Source organism: Molossus molossus, unplaced genomic scaffold (genome assembly GCF_014108415.1).
Source record: "Molossus molossus isolate mMolMol1 unplaced genomic scaffold, mMolMol1.p scaffold_m16_p_12, whole genome shotgun sequence".
Taxonomy (NCBI): Eukaryota; Metazoa; Chordata; class Mammalia; order Chiroptera; family Molossidae; genus Molossus; species Molossus molossus.
In genome coordinates this window covers 90,551,901-90,571,241 of record NW_023425347.1, presented here as the reverse complement: position 1 = coordinate 90,571,241, position 19,341 = coordinate 90,551,901, and the positions used below count along the sequence as shown (strand labels likewise).

The window sequence follows — 19,341 nt, the reverse complement described above, 5'->3', positions numbered from 1 at the left end:
ACCTCAGACCCAGGGTGAGCACGGAGCTGGCATGGGCACAAGAGAAACAGCCCTGGACACTTTGGTCCCAGAGGCCAGACTCGCCCTCAGCCTCCCCCAGCCCCACCTGGGAGCCCAGAGGACGGTGGGTGGGGTGGGCGCCCAGGCGGAGCCCAGCCCAGAGGCCTGCAGACAGGGACTGGCACAACCTAGGGCAAAGGCATGTTCTGCTCGCCAAGGGCCCCTGCGTCTGCCACGACAGATCCCAGAACTCCAGCTCAGCTGTAGGTCAAAGCCATGGGGTGGGGCACATCATAAAGGGCAATAAGTGGGGTGCCCAAGCTCTCTTATAAAAGGATCACCAATCCCCCCACCCCCAGAAAACCATCTCCCATCCCCAACCTCAGGTCGAACCTCTGCGCCTGGCCGGCACCAGGGACTCCACCCTCCACGCTGAGCACTGGCCCTACACCCTCCGAGGTGGGTTTCGGAAGTGGGCCTCATTCGTGGCTCATCACCGCCCCCACACACACACTATGGAGCCCACCATAGGCCAGGGCCGCACCAAGAACTTTACGAAGTATCACCTCACTGAATCCTCACGTCAGGGCACCAAGGCCAGGACTATTAGCATGCCCACTGTACAGATGAGGAGACGGAGGCCCAAAGAGCCAAATTAACAGCTAGAAGGTGAGTGACCTCAAAGCCAAGCTCTTGACCTTGGTGCTGAACTGTGTCTGCTGACCCTTCGGGGTGGGAGGAGAGGAGACAGGCCAGGGCCTGAGGCAGTTCCAAAGAGCCAGGACCTGGGAGGGGGTCTGAGGGCCAGAGAACAGGGGTGAGTCTGAGCAGGGAGGGGTTAGGGTTAGGAGGGGGCCCACTGAGCCCAGGGCAGCCTAGAGCCAAACTCAGGTGGATGGGACTGGAGTTTGGGTGGGAGTCACAGCCCTGGGTGGCCCGGACATCTGAGGGTCAGAGAGGGTCCCTGTCAGGAAAAGCATGGCAGCCCCTGGGACACTCAGCATCGTCCTGGGAAGGTGTGGGCTGGTGGCGGGGAGGGGTGGGAAGGCCAGGGCATGGGTGATCCCACTGCAACCCAGTTCTGTGCCTACCTCCAAGCCAGTGTCTTCCAACCCACCTCACCCTGCTCTTCCTCCCGCGCTCCTACCTCAGTCTCCCCTCCCCACTCACCCACTTCCCAGGTGGACCCTTGAGGGCCTCCTCCACCCCTCCCACAGCCCACACCCCTCAGGCCTTTGTCCAGATGCTCAGGCCTCCCGACGCTTCCTGGTCCTCCTGGCCACCCTGAGCCTCCCCTCCTGCCCTGGCATTACCCTCTCGTCATGGCGCTCCGCTTTAAGTCCTCCGTGCCTCCCTGTGGCCCTCAGCACAAAGCCCTAGCCCCTTGCCTGGCATTCCAGCCCACGTGGCTTATTTCTCTCCATTTCCCTGTCCCCTCAGCCATGCCATCACTCAGAACTGTTTGCCACCGCCTGGCCGGTGCGGCTCAGTGGTTGCGTGTGGACCCGTGCACCAGAGCGCTGGTTCAGTTCCCAGTCAGAGCAGGTGCCCAGGCTCTGGACCAAATCCCCAGTGGGGGGCATGCAGGAGGTGGCCAGTGTTCTGTCTCATTGATGTTTCTATCTCTCTCTCCCTCTCTCTCTAAAATCAATTTTTTAAAAAACAAACAAAAAAACCTGTTCACCACCTTTCCAATTCCAAGCACTCTCTCCCCTCCCCGGGGGCTAAGCCCTCCCAGGATGCTCAGGCGGCACTGCTCCCGTCTTCCCGGTGCCTCCCTCTCCGGGGCTGGGCCCCTGCTCAGCACACCCGTCACTCATCACCCTTGATCGGAACTGCCCAGCTCTGAGCTCCTCCCGCGCTGCACCACGCGACCCCCAACTGTCCCAGTAAGCGATCCCTCGGCGCCTCCTGGTGGCCAGAAGAGGGCATTCTTGGGCTTTGCTGAGCAAGAGGGCAGTGGATCACTGCGGGCCCACTGTGCGCCAGACACAGAACCAACCCTGCGAGAAGCACTGTTGCTCCCGTCTAACAAGTGGAAACCGTGGAAACCGCGGCTCAGAGAAGCTACCCAGCTGGGAGATGGCGCCGGGACTCAAAGGTGGGTGGGCCCGATTTACAGCCACGTTCTCCTGTGGAGCAGGGGACGGTGGAGGGAAGAGTGGCGCCGTGCGGAGGAAGCCACGGTGGTTACAGAGCCTGTGGTGTGGCCTTGGAGGTGCCCCTTGGGGACAGGCCTCCCCTCCACCTTGGCACTGGTGGGACCTGAATGGGGTCGATCTGGGCAGGGTTCATGCAAAGCTAGGTCCATCTCGGGGTACAATAGCGATAAATAGAATTTATTTTGTACAACTGTTACCGACATACACACGGCCACGGGGGCTTCCCTAATGGGTGTTGGGGCGGGAAGGCTGGCCTCTGGCGTGGCGCCTAAAAAGTGTGGACAGACACACACAAGTGTGGACTCACAGCAGCTATGCCTGGCTGCCCCCTCCACGGGAATGGGGGTCACAAAGGCGAGACCTGTAACTCCAGGCCAGCTGAGACCCCTCAGCCTGCAGTGCGGAGAACAGGGAATGGCAGAGGTGAAGCTGGGTGCTGGCTGGGGAGCCGGGTCGGTTCCCCTCCCTCCCAGAAGGGGGCCACTTGTCTGTCACGTGGAGGCAGTGGACAGGGCACCCGAAGGTCTGTGGTAGGGCTTGAGGGTCCAGGAGGGGCAATAGGCACAGCCAGCTCCCTGTCCCTCAGCCCACCTGGGGTCCCAGGGACCCCAAGAAGCAGGGTAAAGTGATGGGAGGCTAGTCCCCCATTCTGGGGCAGGAGCATGGAATCACAGTCTTCAGTGACCTCTGAAATAATCGTGTCCGTTTGTAGCACAGGTGCCCAGGGAGAGCGAGCCCGGAGACACACAGCAGAGCCCAGATTAGAAGCCAGGACTCAGGACTCCCAGCCCAGGGCTCATCCCATCACATCTCACGTCCCGCTGCCTGTGGCTCTGTACGCACTGAGAGATCTCAGCCCCGCACCGTGCTCCCCTGAGTCTGGGGGGCACCAAGGTGTGATGGAGGGCCCAGGTCAGGGCAAGTCAGGCATAGAGTCTTGCTGCAACTGACCACTCCCTGCCCCAGCCTGGGCCCCCAGACTGGGGGTGGGGTGGGGTGAGGAGGATGCCAGTAGCTTCCCTGCTCCCAGGTCTGGATGGCTCTGCCCTGCAGAGACAGCCCAGTTGGTGGGCCAAAGGGAGGGTTGGGGAGACAGGGGGCAACCCACAGGCTGGTGGTGGCCTTGCGGGGCAGAGGTCCCATCTGCCTGGATTTGACACAGCATCTTCACCTTGTGCTTCTTCGGCCTCATCTGCGGGGTAGAGGGAGATGGAGACACCACCAAGCAGGGACGCAGGGCCCACCTTCGGAGTCCCAGGCTCTGGGTCTTTCCATTCCGCAGGGAACCCCCAGACCCACCCCTCCCAGCAATTCCCAAGTCCCTTTCAGGCTCCCGTCAAATCCTCTCAGCAACTCAGGGGCAGAAGTGAGGCCGCATTCATTAGCCCCATTGCACAGATAAGGAAACTGAGGCCCACCGAGGGGCCAATGACCTGCCAAGTAACTCATTATCTGAGTGGCAGAGGATCTGAACTCAGACACAAACCTCTCAGCCCAGAGAGGGGACAGAGGAACAAGAAGGCTTTGGCCCACCTGCCTGCCCACGCCCACCCTCGCCCCACAAACACAAGCTGAGGGCTGGGTCTAACCTGCTCAGTCACCTTCCGAGGGGAGCCTGGCTAACAGCCCTGCACAGACAGAGAATGGTGCGAGGCAGAGACAGCGCAGATGGGGACGGGAGCAGAGGACACAGGAAGTAGAAGTCACTGGCTGGGCCCAGGCTGGATGAGCCCAACCCTCCTGGCCTGGGGGGACCTCTCGGTCCAGCCCCAGCCCTGTCTCCCCTCTGCACGGCACGTACCAGCTGGGAACCGTGCTGCTCAGCCGCTTCCAGCTGGATCTTGATTTCCGGACATGCAGGGTCCCCCGACTTGCCGGCATCTGGATGAGGTGACCGCGACGGGCCTGGGGAGGGGGGCAGGAGGGAGCCACCTCACTGGCCGCGGGGAGGCACCAGGGAGACGGACATGGATGGGTGGTGGGCACTGGTTGGTGCTCCCCAACTCCGCCAAGTCCCTCCCCCACGGAGCCCCACCCTAACTCCCTTCTTTACCTCCCCATCATCCTCCAAGACCCTTCCAGAAGCCACCAGCCCTCCAAGCCACCCAGTCATCTTTGGCTGAATGATGACTCACCCACTGTCCCCTACATACCACCACCTGGGGCATGAGAAGTGGTCTCCACCCTCCGCGCCCAGCCTTGTCCCCCTGCTGCCCCAAGAATGGCCCTGCTTGGCGCGGGGAGGCTGCTCCTGGCCTGTACCTGGGGAGCTGCCCCCACTTGTGGTGCTGACGCTGTCCTCCAGCCACGTGCTATAGATGAAGGAGTCCCGCTTGTGGGGAGTCCCTGAGGACGAGATGCTCTCCTGGCGATGGAGGGAGGAGAGCAAGAGGGAGGTCAGCCCTCGGCCATGGCACTGGCCGGGCTCCCCTCGCCCTCCAAGCTACCTCGGCCCTCCTCCAGTCCACAACCCCCACCCTTGCCTGTCTGCACAGGGAGACCACAGGAAGACAGAGTGGGGACAGGACACACCACACCCTACCATTCATTCATTCAACAAACAGTCACTGGGCCAAGCCCGAGAGACATCGACAGACTGTGAAGAGACTACTGTAATTCAGACTCTAGGTCCCAGCAGGCGGGGCCTGGTCCGCACTGTTCCTTGCTGTACCTGAGACACTTGGAACAGGTGTGCTGAGTGAAGAATGACAAACGGTGCTAAGGGCCAAGCCCAGGGGTCTGTGAGAGCATAAGGCGGGAGTCCCAACTACCCTGGGGCTCGAAAACCAGAAAGGCTTACAAAGGAGGTGGTGTGAGGCTGAGCCAAGGATGAGGGGACTCAGTCCGACGAAGGGGAAGGAGGAGTGGGGGAGGGACCCCAGATGGAGAAAATGGCACGTGCAAAGGCCCAGGGGAGAGTAAGGAGTGCAGAATGCTGTAGTGGGAAGAGATGAGGCCGAGGAGGAGGGGCGGGGGAGGGACCTCACAGGTCTCAGAGCTTGGGCTGTGTGTGGGGGGACACCGGGGAGCATGGAAGGTCAGAGTAGGGAAGGGTTAGTCTGCATTATTCCTTCTGGCTGGGTCCCCTGATCACACCTCAGCCACACCTTAGGCTCATGCTTCTACCCTAAGTGTCTCTAGGGTCCAAAGAACCCCCATTCTGGTCTGTGGTGGAGCACCCCCACCCCGGCCTCTCACCAGGCCTGTGTCGTCCCCGTCCACGCCCTCTGTCTCCTCCACCACACTGGCGAAGCTGCTGGCGCTGGACGAGGAGCGGGAGAAATCCTTCAGCACTTCTGCTCTCTGGGCTGCAGTCTCCGCTCTGCCGCAGACAGCACCCATCAGCCAGCACCCACCCAGGGCCCCCCGGGCCAGCACCCAGGTCCGCAGCCCTCCCAGCCAGGGAGACGCCTGCGTGGTTGCTCTGTAGCTCGCCAGGCCTCTAAGCCGCCCTGCGCACTGTCCTTCCTCATACGTGGATCTGGTCATGTGCCCCCCTGCTCAGACCCCTGGGGGCCCCACTGCCCTGGATAACGTCTAATCCCCTTGGCTCGGTGCTCAATGACAACCAGTGAGACCACCGCCCAGGGCACATTTGCTGTTCCACGTGCTTTCACCTGAACCACCTCCTTGCTCATTATTACAGACGAGGAGCCCCCAAGGCACAGAGAGGGTGGGCACACAGCCCCAAGCCACCCAGCCATAGGTGGGAGAAGAGACAGGACCCAGGCCTTCCAAGTCCCCGGTCTGCTCTCTCAGCCTCTGAGTTGTGTTCCATGCTCAGACTCGTGTGTCTCCTGTGGGGGTCTTACTCTCTCCCTCAAATCCCCAAAACCAAATTCGTCTTTCAAAAATTAGCCAAGGGCCCCCAATTCAGGGAGGCCCTCCCTGCTCTGGGTCCCGCATGCCATCTCTCACCGTCCATCACCCTCTGCTGCTCTCTGTCCACCTGCCTGACTCTTCATCCCGGGCCGAGTCCTCGGGCTGCCCCAGAGCCAGCAGAGAGGTGCTCAGCCAAAAGGTGCTGCATGGAGGGCAGCCTGCTTGCTGGCCTCCCGCTTCCCCCTGCCCCTGCCCCAACCACTTCACATGGGCCTGGGCCCTCACTCACTCGGCTCCAAGGCACTGCCCTTCTTCCATCCTTCAAGCAGGCCTCAGGGCCTTTGTACTGGCTGGAACCCTCTGCCCTCTGAAGGGCTGACTCCTCACTCAGCCCTCAATCCAAACTTCACCCCTTTGTCAATGTCTTCCCTGAGCCCCCATCTGGCCCTCCCACACAGTCATTCTTCACTGCACCCCCTGCTTAGTTTTCCTCTGACCATAACCACATGGAAATGGCTTATTAGGTTATGTGACACTGGGTTGTCACTCTATGTATTCCAGAGTTTGGTGGCGAGTGTGTGTCAAAGGACAACCTGAGAGTGCCCAGCCTCCCCGACGCCTGGTGTGGTGGTGTCAACACTCCTGCAGCCCCAGGCCCAGGTGGGGATGGGGAAATGAGCCCACCACTGCAGTCCCAGCCCAGCGAGCCCCGAGCCCCACCTGTTCTTGGTCGTTGGCATCTCTGGGGAGCTCTGCGTGGAGGAGTTCTCTGACTTGGGCTCCTGTGAGACATGCCCGCTGTCAGGTGTCTTCTGGCCAGCTGGAGGGCTCTCCCTGCGGGGCACATGGGGGGGGCTCAGCACTGGGCCTGGCATCAGGGTAGAATGAGGCCCAGGTGGTGAGAGGCCATAGGCGCCTCCTGCCTCATACCCATACTCTGTATCCTCGGGCAAACCCACAGCAGTCCTTGCGGCTAACTGGCCAGGCCTGGCAGGTACCACAGAGAACCTACATAAGGCAGGACACCCCACACCCCTCTCCATGGGAGCAGGTATAGCTGTCCTCTGCTACGGGTCAGGAAACAGGAGCCCAGAGATGGGAGGCAACCTGCCAGAGATGCACAGCTAGGACATGCCAGAGCCGACTCGAAGCCAGGACTTGCAGGATTCTGGGCTCCTGGGGTCGCGAGGACGGTGCCAGCGCCATTCCTGAGCCTCAGGGCGCCCGCCACCCTGCTTCATCCACACCGCACTGCACCCTGCACCAGCCCCGTGGTGTTGGCTGTGTTCTCATTCTCATTTTTCAGACTGGGACAGTGAGGCTCGGAGAGGTAAGTGACTTTCCCAAGGTCACACAGCCCTACTGTGGTAAAGATGGGATTCACAGCCAGGAACTAGCCTCGGCTCCCAGGAGCTACCCTGCGGCCCACCCCTGCCCACACAGGTGCCCTCACAGACCCCACAGACTAGCTGAACCCCGCTCTGCCCATCGCTGGCCGTGAGAGCTGGGCAAGGCCCTGAGCCGCTGACCTCCAGCACCGTGCACGGTGGGGCCCAGCAGCCGGCAGAACGTTAGGTTACGAGCTGGTGTGGGTCAGAGGGGCACAGGCGTGGGCACTCCCTCCTGCCTGCTTTGCTCTGACACTGAAGGGGGCCAGGGAAGGGTCAGAGACACACAGCCTTCCCAGCTGCCCAGCCCACCCACCTTTTCTCCTGCACCTCCTGTATGTTCTCGATGCCGATGGCGCTGCTGCGGCGCGAGCCAAACGGGCCTGACTTCTTCCTCGTGGGGCTCTTCCCAGGGACAATCAGTGACTGTGAGGAGAGGTCCCCGACTCAGTGCCTACCGGCCCTAGGAGCCTGGTGCCCCCCCACGCCACCCTGAGCCCTGCTGCTCCAGGCCCTGAAGCAGAGGCAATGAGCGAGAAAGAACAAGAGGAAATGTCCATCCAGAGAAAGCCCCCCAGTTCAGAGAGGGCAACAGGACCCCCACACCCGAGACCACATAGCCGGGCGGGGCCAGAGCAGGCTGGCAGCCGCTCGGGCTGGGATGGGAGAGGCCAATCCTCACAGCGGCTGCCCCTCTCCACCCCAGGGCTTCCTGGGGCCTGCAGCCTACGGTCAGTGGGGAGAGAGAGGGCATAGCAACCCAAACCCCTACCCCATGCCAGCCTCAGAGCCTCCAAACTGGCTGGGGGAGGTTCTGGGCCAGCAGTTGACCGATACCCTCCCTCGGCTTGCACATACACAGAAGCATGCCCCCATCTTCTCTGGGGAATCAGGAAGGTGGACCCCAGGGAGGCATGGAGGGCAGGAACCCCCAGGCCAACTCATGGTGGGGAGGGGGAGTCAGGTCAGAGGAGAGGGATGGAGCTTCATGCAGAACTGGCGATATTGGGGGACGTGTGGCTGGGCATAGGGTGGTTGGGTGTTGGATCCTGGCAGGGATTGGGCCAGGGTCCCAGGGGCCAGGGCAGGGCCAGAAGCTCCTGGCAGGGGGCACCGGCTCTGGCACAGGCCCCAGGCCCCAAAGCAGGTGCTCAGTGCCACCAGAGCTGCCAGCACTCGACCCACATGCCCTGGGGCCTGTCCCGGGGGAGGGGGCAACGTCCCCAATATGGCCTTCGTCCTGAGAGCGAGCAGAGAGCAGCACGTGCAGGCAGCCTCCAGAGCCGGCAGCCCCGCGGGCGACAACCTCTTCCACGGTTCCTATGCCTATGGCACTGCCCCGGCGTCCGAATCTACTCGCACTTTTCCCAGGAATAAGCAATGACTGGCAAGCAGCAGAGGGAGGGGCAGAGACAGACAGACAGACAGACAGAGTGAGAGAGACGGAGGTGGCGGGAGAGGGGACACAGAGGTGACACAGGAGAGACAGAAAGGCCAAGAAGGTGGGGGGGGGGGGCAGGGGGTTGGGAAAGAAAGAAGAGGCCGGGAGAGGGAAGAAGAGGAGCGTGGGAAGAGAGACAGAGGACAGAGGAAGGAGAGAGTGACAGGTAGATGATTATACAGAGCCCAGAGACAGGAACACAACGGGGGAGCCCACGAGAGGGGCACAGGGTGGAATCCAGACAGACACACAGATGGCCCAAGGGGGAGACAGACAGAAATGGGGAGGCAAAAAGGGAGAAGCAAGGGAGAGAATAGTGGAAGGGAGGAGGAAGAGCGGGAGTAAAAAGACAGGTGTCAGAGGACAGAAGAAATATAAACATGTAAGGAGGAGAGAGGCCAAGGGGAGAAGAGAGAAGAGAGACGGGGAAGGAAAAACAAGGAAAGAGGAGAGAGTAGAAGGAAAAGGAAGCGACATGAAGAGAGGGGAGAGTTGTGCAAAAACAAAAACAGAAATGGGTCTGGTTACTGCCATGGTAGGTGCTGCTGGCCTGGCCCTGTCTCCGGGCCCTCTGCAGCCCCCCACAGGTGGCTGGGCCACTCCAGCGAGGAAGGGAATGGCTTGTAAATCTGGGTTGTAGGGAGGGTGGGCTTTCTTATCCAATGACATTGGGCTTGGTGACTGCTGTACATCAGAGGACCTGCCTTGTTCCCTGGCTAGGCCAGATCATGGGGCAGGATTGGGGTGGAAGGTCCCTCTCACCACAAGTGACACAGTCTCACAGCACTGAGCACAGGGCTTGGCATGCAGCAGACAGTCAATAAATGATCGATGGAGGGTGGATGAATGGATAAAGAAGAAGGATGGATGCAGAGTGGGGAGCAGAGCAGTGGGTGCAGTGCCAGGGGTGGCCACGAGGTGGCGGAAAGCAGATAGGCCCACAATTGAAGGCCTTACTCATCATGTGTGCCCAGCAGCCCCAGCCATGAGTATTATTAGTAGCAGAATCCTATAGAGCCTGGCAGACATCAAGTAATCACACAGTAGGTATTCATTAAGGAGATGCTCACACAGAAGCCCAATCCCCAACACATACTAGGTAGCCACGGACACACAGGCCCTGGCACACAGGAGGTGCTCACATGGCAGCCCAGGGCCAGGCACACAGAAGTAGGTGCTCACAGAGGAAATGCTCACACAGCAGCTCACTTCCGGACACACAGTGAGTATTCACTGATATCCAGGCTTAGCACACATTGTGTGTTCATTCGGCAGTCCATTTTCTGACATACAGAAGGTTCTCACACAACAGCCCAGGGCTGGGCACACAGTAGGTGCTTACAGAGTTTATGCCCACACAGCAGCCCAGGACCTGACACACAGTAGGTGCTCACAGAAACTCAAGTAGGTGCCCACACAGCAGCCCAATTCCCAGCACACGATAGACAGTGGGTGCTCAGTAAGGAATGTGGTATAGAGGCTGCCCCAGAACGGACCCGAAGTCACACCTGAGTAAGGGGCTGGGATGAGTGGAGGGCCGAGGGCCTGGGAAGGAGACCGAAGGCTCCCAGCACCACAGTGTCATGGCCTGAGCATGTGACCCCCAGTGGAGAACCTGGCTAGACTGAGTCTAGAGCCCAGGATGGACAAGCCTCAGACAGCAAGACAACGGGGGGCAGGGGAGACTGCAGGCCCCCGGGGAGCGCACTCACTATTCCAGCGGCCTTGGCCAGGTCAGGGTTATTGGGTGCAAAGCTCCCGCTGTGGCTGGTGGACACAGTGTTGGGCTTCTTGTTGCTTAGTCCCATGGCATCCATGGACTGGCTGCGGCTCCGGATGACCCGCTGTGAAGGTGAGGGCGGGGGTGGAGGAGGCACAGGTTTCATGAGCACCTACCCCTCAAGGAAACCCAGGCATCTGGTTCTTCCCTACCAATGCCCCTCTGAGTGACCTCAGGAAGTCCTTTCCAAGGGGGCCACACAAGAGTCAGGTCCACATGGTGCCAAGGGTAGTTTGGACCTTGGCTCTGCCACCAACTTGCTGGGTGACCTAAGGCAAGCCACTTACTCCTCTAAGCCTGAGACTCTTGTGTGGTAGTTGTGAGGACTGCAGAAAATATGGGCCATGGCCAAAAGCATGCAGAGAGAGCCCTCCAGAACCCTCCATCTATCCCTTTTAGGAAACCTTCTTAACGCTTCTCCTCCCTCCCTCGCTTTTTTGAGCCAGTCCATACTGAATGCTTACTATGGGGCCAGGTACTTTACATTCGCTCCCTCATTCAATCGGCCCTGGGAGGCAGGCACTCCTGCCATGCTCATTTCACTCATGCTGAAACCGAAGCAGAGGCAAGTCTGGGACCCATATGTCAAACCCAAATCCTTAAGTGTGGGCTCTGACCTAATCCAGGTCCACTGTCCAGCACCCACATGACGCTGGGATCACTGGCGTCCTCCTTCAAAGAAGACACCCAGACCAGTGCTCACCCTACCCAGCCCTGTCTCCAGTGGGCAGAGGCAGGGCTCACTTCTCAGGTCTCTTTCTCAAAGACGGTCTGTTTGCTTTAGTCCCAGGCAGACCTGGGCAGCTGGGCTAATCCCTAGGTGAGCCCTCGTCTCCAACTTTGTGGCCTGCCTGGGATGAGGGTGGGGCCCAACGGGCCTGGCGGAGCACCTTGGAGGATGGGCAATCCTCCTGTGAGTGGAGAAGACGGTGGAAAAGCAGCCACCGCCTGGGGATCTGTGGCCTGGAGGACTCCAGGCGCTATCTGAGGAGAAAAGGAACTCCCTCCTCTGCCTCTCACTTTGGACAACAGTTGCTGAGGTAAGTGGTTAGGATTTTGCATTTTAACTTTTATTACACCGATCTAACTGCTTTACAAATAATCCTCAACGATTGTATAAACTGTCATTACTCTACCAGACAGATAAAGAAACTGAGACTCAGGGAATGATCAAACTGGTAAGTGACAGCTGGCATTTGAACCCAGGGAATCTGTGCTCTTAACACTAAGCTAACCCAGAAACAGCCAGTGGGGCGCACAAGCTGGTCATACTGACCAAGTCCCTCTCCTATGGCCATTTGGTTCACACCCCTCTCCAAGACCTCTTCTCCTCCTCTCCAAGACCTCTTCTCCTCCTCTCCAAGATCTCTTCTCCTCCTCTCTTGTCCACCTGCTGACCACCGTTGGCACCAGAGACACCTGTTGCCACCCAGAGAGCTCCAACGATCAGCAGAACTCCCAGAGCCTCCGCCCCCATGCCTAGGCCCCACCCCCACCGTGAACTCCTCCCAAAATAGAGCCCCACCTTACACTCCCAACTGGAAGCTCCACCCTGCCACAGAATACATCAAGTCTAAGCCCACCAAAAGCCTAAGTCCACCACGAGCCACGCCCTCAACTCCACCCCAACGTGAGCCCGCCTCTAGCCCCACCCTGGACCACGCCCCCACCCAACTCCACCCCCAACGCGAGCCCGCCTCCAGCCCCACCCCCACACGTGTCCATAGCCCCACCCTGGACCACGCCCCCACCCAACTCCACCCCCAATGCGAGCCCGCCTCTAGCCCCACCCCCATGCCTTGTCCATAACCCACCCCGGGCTCCACCCCGGCCAGGTGCCCGGCCCTCGGAGCCCAGGTAGACCTGGCCTTTCACCTTGAAAGACTCGAAGAAGCCGCCGCCACCGCTGCCGTTCTCCATCTTGTCCTCGTCGCCGCCCAGACCCATCATGGACTGGCTGTGGATGTGTAGTTCTTCATAGAGCGTCTCTAGGAGGGCAGCCCGGGTCCGCTCCTGTGGGCCCGGCCGGGCCGACAGTGAGACCCCAGTGATCAGCCCTTCGCCCCACAGTTCGAATCCCGCCACCTTCTCTGAGTGAGTGGGGAGTGGGCCTGGGCTCCACCCTCCCCACCCCAAAGCCTACCAGGCTTCCCTCAGGCCCCTCAAGAGCTGGCCTCCAGTCCCCAGCCCCACTGTCCCCTCCCCCACGGAGCCCTCGGTGCCAGCCTGCCCACCCACAGCCCCTCCCAGGCATTCCTCACACATCCCTAGAAAGACCTTGCATCCTCTCCCCTGACCCTAGCTCTACTCGTCCAGCAGCTCTCCTAAGGCCACCGTCTGAACACGGCATTTCCCTCCCCTGGGGGCAGGGCTGAAATTCTAAGCCGGGGAAGGGGCTCAGTCCCAACAGCCCAGCCTCACCTCCAGTTTGGCAAACTTCTCTGCCTTGTAGCAGGCATATTCAGCATTGATCAGTTTTGTCAGCAAAAATTCCTGGAACTCAGGCCCCTGGGAGCCCCCAGTGTGGAGGAGAGAAGGGGGAGGTCAGGCGAACACAGAGACAAGGGGCTGAGCCTGTGTCAGGCTGCAGTACCGGAGTCGCACCCTGCTGGAGCCCAGAAGTCGCCCTCTTTGCTCCCAGGGCACCTCCTTGGGCCCAGCTCCCCAGCCCAGGTACCTGTGAGGGCCCCCTATGCCCTTCATGGCTGCCCATCCCTCAGGAGAGGAAACCCACAATGTAAAGGGCTGGGTTGGGGTCCCCTACTGCCTTGGTCTGTGGGGGACTGAAGCCAAAGCTGTAAGTGCGGTTTCTGAGAGGTGAGAGAGACATGTGCCCCCTCCCAAAACATTTTAGAAGAAAGACTGTCAAGAAGATAATAGAAATAAGGAAAGGCCATAGAGTCTGCTATGAAAAAATGTAAAACAATGATATAGTTTGTTCTGTGACTTTGTAAAAAAAAAAAAAAAAAAAGTCACCGTTTTCATTAAGATGAACAGAAAAGCCAGGCCCCAGGTGCACAGTTAGGGGAGCTCAGCTGCCCAGGCACATAGTGGGGCTTCAGGACCTAGTATGGCAGAATGTGCCCCCCCAGCCCCCACCCATTTAGTCCTGCCCATGACAGGGGCTGGGGGTGGCCTCTCACCTTCCTGAACACTGCGGGGTCCGGGAGCGGTGGCCCAAAGAAGGGCACATCATCTCTGGCAGTGACAGAGACCTGGAAGGGAGGGCAGCTGTCCCTGTGTCCCCACACCCACCAGAAACTCCTAATTCACCTCCCTATCCCGCCCCCTGCTGGGCACAGGGCCTGCTCCTTGGTGGGGGCTGTTCAGTGACTGCTGACTGAGTGGATGAACCCCAGGATTTCAGCTCCTCCATCCTGGGCCCTGAATTTGAGTGGTGGGAAGGGGTGCAGGATCTCGGGAGTTGTCAGGGATGATAAGGGGGAGGAGGCTAACTGACCTCTTTGAGGGGGGAACTTTGGGAGCAGAGAGGGCAGGATGGGAATCCTCCATCATTGGAGCAAGAGGGGGACTTGGAGCTCTCACTCAGGACTGTCCCCCTATTTACAGTTGGGAAAACTGAGGCTCAGAAAGGCCTCATCGTGAGTGAGGTGGTGCTGTGTCTGGGGCTGGGGCTGATGCCCTGGGAGGCTCTGAGATCACCCACCTTGTAGAGGGGGCAGTCGGGCCCCCCCGCCTCGGCCTGCACCACCACATAGGCGTGTAAGAAGTTGGATGCAATCATGTCAGGTACAAAGGGCGTGTTCTCATCCTGGAAGACCACAGCGACGATGTCATTCCCGATGTGCCGCTTCCGCTGCAACTGAGCACAGGGCCACGGGCCTTCACAGCCTGGCCAGGGAGAGCCGTGGGCAGGGGAGGGTCCCGCAGGGTGTGGGAGGGCTCCGGGCAGGCAGAGGCTATGTCTTGGGATTCGCTGCTCCCTCCAAAAGTGTGGTGAAAAACTTGTCTTAAAATTATTTTTATTTTCTTGGAACCCTGTGACATTTTAGGAAACTGAGGCCAAGAAAAAAGTGACTTGCAAGGCCCTACAATGAGTTAGGGGACTCGAACCCAGGGCTCCTGGTCCCCAGGCCCCACCTCTCGGCCCTTCTCCTGTCTAAATGCCCCAAACATAGCCCCTCTTGAACAAGCAAGTTCCTCCCAGGGTAAGTTCATTTGTTAAAATGAACAGAAAATCTTATTAAAAGAAAATGACGGTAAAAGTCATTTTTCTCACATTACCGTTTTATCCCCCTGGGGAGGGGGAGCGGTGGAGTGAGGTGGGGGCGGGGCGAGGTAGACAGTTCTGCAGGAAGCAGAGCAAGGTGACACATTTCCGAGTTCAGCTCCCAGCACACGCCCTGCACCAGCCTTTACAGAAGCTGTTCTCTCCACCTGGAACACTCCTCCCACTTCCTCCAGCTCCTTCGCAGCCTAAAAGGCACTTTATCTTGAAAGCTTTCGCTGACTCCCACCTCTGCCAAGTCTAAGCACCCCCACATGACCCCACAATGCCCTTCACTCCTGCACAATTACAGACTCGTGTGTGTTGCGCTCTCGCTGTCGGAGTTGCTCTCGTGTACGCTAGCTACGAGGCAGGTGCCATCATTACCCCAGACGGGGAAACTGAGGCTTTCACAACTTTAGAACAGCTGGTCTCCCCTGCCCCGACTAGAGCCCATAGGAGGGGGGCTGGACCACTTTCCCCTTCTATATCCCAGGGTCCACTGAGCCTGATGTGGTGGACACCGAACAGACAGGTAGTGGAGGACAGGTGGAAAGCAGGTGGGGGTGGGTGCCCAGGCTACCTGCTGGGTGTCCCCTTCTGTGTAGGGCAGCTTGGTGGACACGTGAAACATGATCTCCTTGTTGCGGAAGTTGCAGTACACAGACTCGGTCCCCGTCTGCCCGTGGGTCACATCCAGGCCTCCTCGGAACCTGCCCCAGGCCCCCCAGGCCATGGCTCAGTCTCCAGCCCTGGCCAGGCCTCCATGGGGCCAGGACCGGGGCTCCCTCCCTGCCCGGGGGCCTGGGTCAGATTGTGTTGCTTCCCGCACCCTAGGGCTCACCCCTTAAAGTCCTGCAGTTTGACCTTCTGGCCAAGAAATTCGAGGAACTCCACGAAGGCAGGGCTTTCCTCGTTGGTGCTGAAGAGTTCCTCCTCGGAGGTCTGGGGACACAGAGAGCAGCTGGAGCTCCCGAGCCGCCCCTGCCCCACCCCACTGAAAGCTGAACGGAGGACCTCTGGCAGCCCTGGAAACAGTCCCTGGAGAGGTGCTTTCCCCAGCAAAGGTCTGAGGTCCCAGATACACGGCCAGGTAGGAGGGGGGGCAGGGAGGAGGAGGCGAACACACCTGCCCAAGCTTCTGATAAATGACTCCGAACTTGAAGTTGTTGCTGATAACATGTTCATCAAAGGTGACAATGAGCCGGGAAGCCTGGGGGAGAGGACAGTGGGTGAAATAGACTATTTTTCTAGTTGTCATCTATCACTCTTGCTATGTGCCAAGCACTGTGCCTGGCACGCTAGGTGCATCATCTCATTTAATCCTCAGAACAAGCCTGGGAGAGAGACATTCCTGCTGTGCCCATTTTACAGATGAAGAAACCAAGGTTCAGGGCTTAAGTAACTTGTATAAGGTCAACAGCTTGCAAGGCAGAGAGAACCTGAACTCAGGTCTGTTAGGTTCCAAAGCCCAAACTCATTGCTCCTGAGTTTTGCCTATGAGCCCCCAGCCCTGCTCCATTCTATAACACCCAGCTCCCTCCTGGGCTCCTCTGTAAACTAACCTCATCATTCTAGAACAGGCCCAGTCCCAACGACTTGCCGTGGGACCGTGAGCCAGTTTTCCTCCTCCCTTTGGACCTCAGTTTCCTCTTCTGTAACTGAGAGATGGAATCTAATTTCTGAAGCCTTTCCCTTCAGTGACCTTTCCTGGACCTCACCACCCCTCAGGGGCTGCATCTTGCTCTAGAATTCAGTCAGATCTTTAAAGGCTTACATGTCTTTCAAGATCCACCTCTTTCAGGAAGCCCCCCTGGCTTGTTGAGGACAGAAGTCCCTACCCTTTTCCCACATTGTCACAGCGCCCGGAAATGCAGCTGCTGATGGTGGGGCAGCATTGATGAAGGTGCTGGTGTCATTCTCTCTCACCAGGCCCCCCTGGGGTCTGAAGGCAAGACCAGTGAAGCCCCCTGGCTTAGGAGCACCAGTTGCCCTTGGGAGGGGCCCCAGGTTACTGTGAGGGCTTCCCAGATGTAAGGCATGCCTCCAAGGCTGCCGGCACTAGGTTCAAATGCAGACCCGTATTATCTGCGCCCCCGGGTAACACAGAACCTTTCTGGGCCTCTGTTTCCTCTTGTACAAAGTGCAGACTTTGCAGGGTTATTGCGAGGAGAAAATGAGAAACTTAGGAAAAACACCCTACATACAGCAGGTGCCCATAAATGCTCAGTGCCCTAGTGACCCACCCTCAGTGAGCAGGGCCCAGACCCAGCCATACCTTGGGGTAGAGCACAGGGTAGAATCGATCCACATTCACATCTTCACACACCAGCTGCAGGAGGAGATAAAGGGGCGCCTAAAGGTGGGGCCAGGAGGAGGCGGGGGGCCTCCAGGCCTCCCAGGCCAGGGTCAGTGGGGGCCCAGCACAGAAAGGAGAGGGCACCACCAAGGCTGAAGCAGGTCTGTGGGCGACAGCTGCTCAGAGAGGGTGCAGAGAAATGGGGTCCTCTGCCTCTGAAAGTGCTCTAAGACAGTGCCAAACACGCAGGCGGGGGACAGGACCCCAGGGCGTGGACATCGTGGGAGGACGTGAGAGGCAGGACCTCAGAACTGGGGCTGCAGTACACAGGGCAGGACCCGGAGCTGAAGACGAGGGTGTGCTGAGGCCGAGCTGCAGCCCCCAAGCTGTGTGCCCACCGGGGGTGTCCAAAGGGAGCCCAGCATGAAGGAGCAGCAGCCTCACCTTTGCCATCTGGACCACGTTAGGGAACTCGGTGAGGCAGGAGATGGGGATGACATCATGGTATGTCCGGCACTTGGTCCTGGGAGGAGGAAGCCCACAGTGAAAGGCGAGGCAGCAGGGATGGGAGCCCCTCCACACACAGTGAGACCCCAGGGACAACCAGGGGTGATGATGGGGGCCAGGCCCGGCTCGGGCACTAACATGCTGTGCAACCTCAGGCAAATCCTTGGCCCTCTCTGGGCTTTAATGAGAAGACTGGGTAAAGTGAGGCGAGTGCTCAGATCATAAGACCACAGGGTCTCTCACCCAACCCTCACCTGAGCAGCAGCCGCAGGTGCTCCTGGTCCCCGATGACATCATACTTGAGTGAGAAGACAAGGTGGCCCAGGGCAGTGTCCAGTGAGTAGTAATTGAAATGTTCCTGTGGGGGAAGGTGGGGGCCAGGGGAGTGGGTGAAGCTGATCTTGGGGTTTCTGGAAACCAGACCAGAAAGCCAACTCATTCCTAGATGGGGGTCCTTCACCCAGCAGCAGGTGTCACAGCTAATAGCAGACTGCACCAGATATATACCCGTGTTCAAATCCCACTTTGCCTCTTGCCAGCTGGGTAGCCTGAGAAGGTCACCTCACCTCTCTGTGCCTCAGAGTCTCCTGGTCTATAAAACAGAAGGGAGCCTCCTACTGTGGGATGGTGGGAGGGACTGAAAGGGATCAAGTGTCTGGCACAGAGTAGGAGTTGAATGAATGTTTATAGAAACCCTGGCTCTCTGGGTTCCCACCAAAGTCAGGACCACATCTGTATCTCCATGTCTGTGGCCCAGCCCGGCCCTTCTCAGCGCTGAGCAGAGTAGGGGCTCAACAAAAATCACGCTGACTGACTGATTGCTCAACCTGTGGCCCCTGAAGCCAGGGCTGGTGAGAAACAGGAAGTGAAACATCTCATGAGCACATTGGGCGGCTGACCAGGCAGGTTCCCACCCTCCTGCCTCACCGGGAAAAGAAGCTGCAGGGGGGAAGAAAGGGAAGCAATATCCCAGAGGGCACAAGGGGAGTTTGCTGCGGGCACGGTTCACCTAGAGAGGAGCGCAGGGCTGGTATCTCGGGGGGCGGGGGGGCAAAGCCAAGGGCCAGGAGTCTGGAAGACTGCACCCCAGCCTGGCCCTGGGCTCTCCCTGCCAGCCCCAGCCCTGGGAGTGGGGCTGGCTCCCCAGCCACACCCACCCCAGGAGTCATCCTGGAAGTAAGTCCTGTTTAAACATGAGCACCTGTGCTCAGAGAGCAGGCGGAGAAAGAGGCAGGGACCAGGGGATGTGCCCACGAAGCCACAGCTCAGGGACAGCCTGAGTGCACCTGGGGGAGAGTGTCCCCCTCAGTGCTGCCTGGGCACAGAGTGACAGAAAACCCCAAACGCTTGGCACCATCTGCAGAGAGGGAGTGGCAGGTACTTGGCAGGAGGGCTGCGCCTGTCCTCAGGGCGGGGAGCTTCCCCAGACCCTGTGCCTCGGCCCAAGGGGCCCAAGGAGCCCAAGCGGCACAGTGGGAGACTGGGCTCAGGGTCCTGGGGAGTCAATGCCCAAAGTCACCCTGACCTCCCCCTCTGCCAGAACAGGCCCCAGTGCTTCCCCAGTCACCCCCCTGGAGTCAGGACATGGTCCCCTCCTCCCTGTGTTGCTAATCTGACTCTGGTCATCACGCGCAACCTGTACCTCCTCAGATCCTTCTGTGCTCGAGGCACTTTTGTCACTTGTCACTCCCTAGCAAACTTTTCTGAGTGCCAG

General features: G+C 59.3%; 1 protein-coding gene across 5 annotated transcripts in view; it reads right to left on the bottom strand.

Annotated features, from left to right (window-relative positions):
* Positions 1 to 2,318: 2,318 nt before the first annotated feature.
* The window catches only part of LOC118626996 (RAP1 GTPase activating protein), a 65,062-nt gene continuing 48,039 nt past the window's right edge, over positions 2,319 to 19,341 (bottom strand). The window contains exons 8-26 of one of the 5 annotated variants that reach the window (XR_004958990.1): positions 17,882 to 17,985; positions 17,565 to 17,643; positions 17,100 to 17,153; positions 15,951 to 16,034; positions 15,666 to 15,766; positions 15,405 to 15,534; positions 14,261 to 14,416; positions 13,737 to 13,808; positions 13,015 to 13,101; positions 12,469 to 12,606; positions 10,526 to 10,657; positions 8,679 to 8,756; positions 7,689 to 7,798; positions 6,705 to 6,818; positions 5,361 to 5,484; positions 4,425 to 4,527; positions 3,964 to 4,098; positions 3,752 to 3,790; positions 2,324 to 3,354 (exon numbers count right to left, since the gene is read on the bottom strand). Coding sequence is in view for 2 of the 5 variants with exons in the window: in XM_036257081.1 (XP_036112974.1) it covers positions 3,782 to 3,790; positions 3,964 to 4,067; positions 4,425 to 4,527; positions 5,361 to 5,484; positions 6,705 to 6,818; positions 7,689 to 7,798; positions 8,679 to 8,756; positions 10,526 to 10,657; positions 12,469 to 12,606; positions 13,015 to 13,101; positions 13,737 to 13,808; positions 14,261 to 14,416; positions 15,405 to 15,534; positions 15,666 to 15,766; positions 15,951 to 16,034; positions 17,100 to 17,153; positions 17,565 to 17,643; positions 17,882 to 17,985 (1,779 nt within the window). In the remaining 3 variants the exon portion in view is untranslated. Of the gene's footprint in view, positions 3,355 to 3,751; positions 3,791 to 3,963; positions 4,099 to 4,424; positions 4,528 to 5,360; positions 5,485 to 6,704; positions 6,819 to 7,688; positions 7,799 to 8,678; positions 8,757 to 10,525; positions 10,658 to 12,468; positions 12,607 to 13,014; positions 13,102 to 13,736; positions 13,809 to 14,260; positions 14,417 to 15,404; positions 15,535 to 15,665; positions 15,767 to 15,950; positions 16,035 to 17,099; positions 17,154 to 17,564; positions 17,644 to 17,881; positions 17,986 to 19,341 lie in introns of all 5 variants that reach the window. The other 4 variants (XR_004958988.1, XM_036257081.1, XM_036257080.1 and 1 more) reach the window with 4 other exon arrangements.